The 6,409-nt window shown below is 44.0% G+C and overlaps 1 protein-coding gene across 1 annotated transcript; it reads right to left on the bottom strand.

The window, feature by feature from the left end:
• Positions 1 to 3,070: 3,070 nt before the first annotated feature.
• Positions 3,071 to 6,104, bottom strand: LOC123749333 (homeobox protein MSX-1). Its single transcript, XM_045731435.2, has 2 exons — positions 4,882 to 6,104; positions 3,071 to 3,647 (listed from the first exon to the last, which is right to left on the bottom strand). The coding sequence occupies exons 1-2, from the start codon at positions 5,318 to 5,320 to the stop codon at positions 3,232 to 3,234; spliced, it is 855 nt and encodes a 284-aa protein (XP_045587391.1). The 5' UTR covers positions 5,321 to 6,104; the 3' UTR covers positions 3,071 to 3,231.
• Positions 6,105 to 6,409: the final 305 nt, after the last annotated feature.

The raw sequence follows: 6,409 nt of genomic DNA, 5'->3' as shown, positions 1-6,409 counted from the left end.
AGCCATGGAGATTGGGTAGTACTGAAAGTTAACTTCATACACAGACGTGGTTAGTGGGATGACTGGCTTCCTACAGGCAGAGGGTTACTGGAAGCTAACTCATTACATGTAGAGTCTGTAGTGGAAGCTACCTCCATACATGGAGGGCCTGTAAAAGAGGCTAACTTTATACATATGGAGGATGATAATGGAGACGAACTCCAAAATAAAGAGTTAGTGAAGGTAAGCCACATTCAAAAATTTTAAGGTATTAAGGTGTGTATGTTGAAACTCTAAACACACACACACACACACACACACACACACACACACACACACACACACACACACACACACACACACACACACACACACACACACACACACTCACACACATATACACACACACAGGTTGGTTGACAGTTGAGAGGCGGGACCAAACAGCCAGAGCTCAACCCCCGTAAGCACAACTTGGTAAGAACAACTAGGCAACTAGGTTTGTACACACACACACACACACACACACACACAAAACAGATCCAGGCCTTTTCTATAAATTCATTAAAACCAAGCTTTATGTAAAAGATAAAATCCAGAGATTTAAAACGAGGGAACAGGACTACCGAGAATGTAAAAGAAATGTGTGAAATGCTAAATGAACAGTTCCAAAGTGTGATTGAACGAAATGATGATTTCAGAGAGCCGGACCAAATATCAATTCCAGAGCACGTCATAGTATACATAGAGGTATCTCAAGACGAAGTGGAAGAACTACTCGTGGGGCTTGGAAGAAATAAAGTGGTTGAAACTTACGAAGTATCACTTTGGGTGTTGAGAGAATGTGCCACTGAGCTGAGCAGTCCACTCCAATTAATATTCCAGACATCCTTGTACACAGGAATCTTAGCTGATATATGGAAAAATGCAAACATAGTTCCAGTTTATAAAAATAGTAGTGGAGAGGAACCTCTAAATTATAGACCCGTGTCATTACCAAGCGTGGTAGTCAAAACACTAGAAACATTAGTAAAAGCCAAATGGGTTGAACACCTAGAGAGTAATGGCATAATAACAGACAGACTGTATGGTTTTCGAACAGGAAGATCCTGGGCAGAGCCAGCCAGAGATAGTACAAGAAAGAGGTGGTTTCTCTTTCTCTCTTAACTGTGTCTATCTGCACCTAAAAAAAAGCTTTAGATAGAGTCCCACACAAGAGGTTGTTCTGGAAAGTGGAACATGCTGGAGAGGTGACAGGGAGACTTTTGACATGGATGAAAGATGTTCTAACTGACAGACAGATGCGGGCAGTAATCAGAGACAATGTATCTGACTGGAGGAGTGCTACTAGCGCTCACGGGGTTCGATTCAACACCAGTAATGTTCATCGTCTACCTTGCGGTTACCTTGCCATAATTTCGGGGCTTAGCGTCCCCGCGGCCCGGTCCTTAATCAGGCCTCCTGGGGTGGAGGAGTCTACATAAATAATCTACCAGAAGGAATACAGAATTATATGAACATGTTTGGGGATGATGCTAAGATACTGGGGGAAGATAGGAGATACAGACGATTGTAATGCATGTCAAATTGATCTAGATAAAATAAGTTCATTGAGCGTCAAGTGGCAAATGGAATACAATGTGAATAAATTAAATATTATGGAATGTGGAATCGGAGAAAATAGACCACACACAACTTATAAATTATGTGGAACGGAATTACAGAACTCTAATAAAGAACGAGACTTAAGAGGTGGTTTTGGAGAGTAAGCTGTCGCCAGAGGAACACATAAAGAACATTGTGATAGGAGCGTATGCGTCGCTTTCCAACTTCAGACTTGCTTTTAATTATATGGATGGTGAAATACTAAAGAAACTATTCAAGACTTTTGTGAAACCAAAACTATAATATGCAGCAGCTGTATGGCGCCCAAATCTCAAGAAGCACATAAATAAACTGGAAAAGGTGCAACGGCATGCTACAAAATGGCTTCCGGAACTGAAAAACAAGAGTTACGAGGAGAGGCTAGAGACGTTAAACACCCCAAAACTAGAAGATAGAAGAAAAAGAGGTGATATGATCACCACTTACAAAATACTAACAGAAATAAATTAAATTGACAAAGAGGATTCCTGAAACCAGCAAATTCACGAACAAGAGTACACAGATTCACCTTAAGGAAACCGAGGTGCTGAAAAAATATTTGAAAATATTTTTTTGCAAACAGAATGGTAGACAGTTGGAACAAACTAAGTGAGAAGGTGGTGGAGGCCAAAAGAGTCATTAGTTTCAAAGCCTTATACAACAAAGAGTAGTGGGAAGTCGGGACACCAAGAGCGTAGCTCTAATCCTGTAACTACACTTAGGAAACTACAATTAGGTATTACACTTAGGTAATTACACACACACACACACACATACATACATACACACACACGAGCCGAAGCTCAACCCCCACAAACAACTAGGTGAGTACATGAAGCCTCGTACCTTCATGGGGTGTTTAATTGAGAAGCTAAAGTATTAACAGGTATTTATTCATTTATATACATGACGCTGTAAACAACAGTACATACGTATACTACATTTAAAAAACCTTACACGTTAGTAACAGATCACGCCGCCAGGACCCAATACCTGTGACCAAGTACAAGCAGACGAGCTGTCAAATCCCAGCAGAGATTTTCTTTTCAATATACTGCCGAGCTTAAGGGAAGAATGTGATAAATAAAACTTTTTTATATGGCAAAATTATCAAACAACAGCTGCTTCGTCGTTACCACATGTGCCATAAAGTGTTTTGAAAATACAGTACAATTTTATTTTGAAATAAGGGAAGGAAGGATGGACGACCTTTGACAAGGGACGGTCCAAATTACGTAGCAAATCTCTGAGCTCAATCGGAGTAACTCTCCCGGCGTCTTAAGAATATACGCGCATAGAAAATTACCTCACACGACGTTCAGATTACCAAACTAGCCATCAAGGGCAGATGGCGCCAATTATGACCTAAAAAAAAAGACAGAATAAGAGCAACATAAAATGGAGAAACTAAAACTGGAACCCCACTTGCGAAACAGTTAGGTTGACTCAAAGTGAGAGAGAGAGAGAGAGAGAGAGAGAGAGAGAGAGAGAGAGAGAGAGAGAGAGAGAGAGAGAGAGAGAGAGAGAGAGAGAGAGAGAGAGAGACTATTATCAATGTTACAAAACCCGTCCACGTGAGTTTAATAGAATCAGTGGACATTACACCATCTGCTAGCTCCCTGACGAAGACGGCGCGAAGACTGGCTGCTGGGGACGAAGCTCCTGTGGGAGATGAGGGAAGGAGTGACACAGAAGGAAGTGTGGGATGAGGGAAGCGGGAGGCAGTAGAGGATTCTGGTGCAGGAGAGGCCGCGATGCGAACCGAAGCCTCTCCAACTCCGCCTCCTTCAATCTCTTCTCCTTGGCGCGTCGGTTCTGGAACCAGATCTTGACCTGCGTCTCCGTCAGGCTGAGGGAGGCGGAGAACTCGGCCCTCTCGGCGATGCTCAGGTACTGCTTCTCCCGGAACTTCTTCTCCAGCGCCAGGAGCTGCTGGGTGGTGAAGGGCGTGCGGGGCTTCCGGTTGGGCTTGTGTTTCCGCAGCGTCACCTTCATCGGGCCGTGGAACCGAGGCGGCTCCGGCGTCTCTGTCGGGAGGAGGTGGAGGCGAGGGTGGTGAATGGTGAACCTCTCTCTCTCTCTCTCTCTCTCTCTCTCTCTCTCTCTCTCTCTCTCTCTCTCTCTCTCTCTCTCTCTCTCTCTCTCTCTCTCTCTCTCTCTCCCTCTCTTTCTCTCCCTTCCTCTCTCCTTGCCTCTCTTTCTCCCACTCTCTTTCTCCCTCTATCTCTCCATTTATCTCTTCCTCCCACTCTCTCTTTTTCTCCCTTCTTCTCTTTCTCCCTGCAAGATATTTCTTTTCACCCTTTGTTCATTTTTACGTTCATTTTTTTATGTATTTTAACCTGTCTATCAGAAAACAAGATTAATTATGACAGAATCTATGTAAATATATATATATATATATATATATATATATATATATATATATATATATATATATATATATATATATATATATATATATATATATATATATATATACTACCATACATATGACTTTCAAACCATTAGCTGCACAACTAAACATCAACCAATAAACCTGTCAATTTCTCTTCCATCAACCGCACCCAAGAGATGTCATGTCTGGCTACAGAGACCGACCCGTATCAAAGACCACCCCCACACCCCGCCACTGCTCACCCAACACTTGCTCCCGATACATCAATACACTCAAACTAAAAGTAACTGGAAAATATTAGTATTTGTGGTAATGTGATGCTGTGACGTCTATGGTCACTGTTATGACGGTAACGGCAAGAGTTTTAGTCGCTGCGACTGTGAGTGCAATAATAATAATAATAATAATAATAATAATAATAATAATAATAATTATAATAATATTATTATTATTATTATTATTATTATTATTATTATTATTATTATTATTATTATAACATTACAATTAATATAAAAACAACTCTGAAAATATTAAAAACTAATAAATATGCATGGAAGTAACAAGGAGGTAAAGTAATTATCAGAAAGCACTAAGCCATTATGACCATATAAACTTGCATGGAACTAACTAAAATTAAATTTGATAATAATAATAATTATAATAATAAAGATAATAAAAATAATAATATTAATAATGTATATAGAAATAATAATAATAAAAATAATAATAATAATAATAATAAGAGAATAATTCAATAATATATCTAAGGAAAGAACACAATAATTAGACAGAGATTTGCTAGGGATTGCAAGTTGAGTAGATGTGTGTGTGTAGTGTTGTGGTGTGAAGCGAGGGTCACGTACTGGCGAAGGCCCTGAGGGCGAGGTGGTGCTGGAGGAGGTGGAGGGGCGGCCACAGTCCCGGCTGGAGACTGGGGGGGAAGAGGTGAGGGGGGGCGCCTCCACCCTGTAGGGGGAGGGGCATATCCCGAGGGAGCCCTAGAAGGGGGGGTCTAATGAGTCCCCCCTCGCTATGGCACTCGTCCTCGACCACCTCCCCCTCAGACTCCCCCTGCGTCTCCTCTTCGTGTTTTGTAGCGGGGGAGGCGACGCCGACCTCGTCGTCGTAGTCCCTCTCCGGGTCGTTGTCCGAGGCCACTTTCAGTTCATCCTCGGACCTGGAGGGTCGAGAGCCAGCGGCCAGGATGGAGTCCACGGAGAAGGAAGAGAAGCTCTTTTTAACGGCACTGAAGGCTGAGTTGTGGCTGGGTCGCACTCCATCGGCGGCTGTCACTCCAGCCATGGTGTTCACACTCCTACTCGGGCCCTCCCGCTCGCTCACTTAAGTCCATTATTTGCAGTACGAAGTTACTGGAGAACTAGACGAGGGCCACCTTCACCAGAGGTCGTCCTTCAAGAACGAGGGGATCACCGAAGTCCGTCGATCAAGCTCATTATTACTATTCTCGGGAGTGTGTGTGGTGCTGGTACATAGTTGTGTGTGTCATGTAAGCAATGTGTCGGAGCTCATGGCCTGGCAGATCCCACACCTCTCAACACTAACTACTCTCGCCCTCAAGTATTAAGTGGTAACTCCATCCACACCCTCGACGTGGCCCCGCCCACCTCTCCCACCGCATGCCCCACCTCTTCGCGGACTCCCACCCAATCAGAGGTGGGCTTCAGGCGTGTGGGCGGGGCTCCTAATAGCGGCGTGACCAATGGGCTGGTGTCTCTGTGATCACCCGCCACGGACCATTAACTTTATGGAGAGATTTACTGTGTGGGTGCTCGTGTTGGGGACCCGCGCCAGACCCCTTACTTCATCCCACCTCCCCTTTACCCCTCAGGCTCATCCCCCTTACTCCTTCACCTCACCTCACCCTTACCCCTCGGTATCACCTCTCTTCACCCCTCGGGCTCATCCCCTATTACCCCTCAGGCTCTTCCCTATTTATCCCACCTTCCCTTTACTCCTGGGGGCTCATCCCAATTCATCCAACCTTCCATTTACTCATCACTATTCATCACATCACAAATCAAAGAACAAGGGCTCAAGCGCTCTAGCTATAGTCCTCCACATCCTCCACAGCCTCCTCATTCAGTTTCAATTTCTTTTTGCCAGGACGTAGAGGAAGGAGTGAGTGTGGGAGATGAGGAGTGAGCCCAACCATGAGTCTGGAGTCATTACCGCAGCCCAATCACACGGTATATCTCTCTCTCTCCCTCGTTTACAAGGATGGTTGTGAACAAGTTCAAGCTTTGCAAGTTTTGACTTCGTTGGGCGACAGGAGAGTCACCAACAGTTTACCTGATCACTCCGCGGGGTCTTCCCTTCCCGCCAAGGGCAATGGAATGGAAATTAACGTATATCACCGTTTCCAGAAGTAAT

Source organism: Procambarus clarkii, chromosome 24, assembly GCF_040958095.1.
Source record: "Procambarus clarkii isolate CNS0578487 chromosome 24, FALCON_Pclarkii_2.0, whole genome shotgun sequence".
Taxonomy (NCBI): domain Eukaryota; kingdom Metazoa; phylum Arthropoda; class Malacostraca; order Decapoda; family Cambaridae; genus Procambarus; species Procambarus clarkii.
This window is presented reverse-complemented; position numbering and strand designations above follow the sequence as displayed.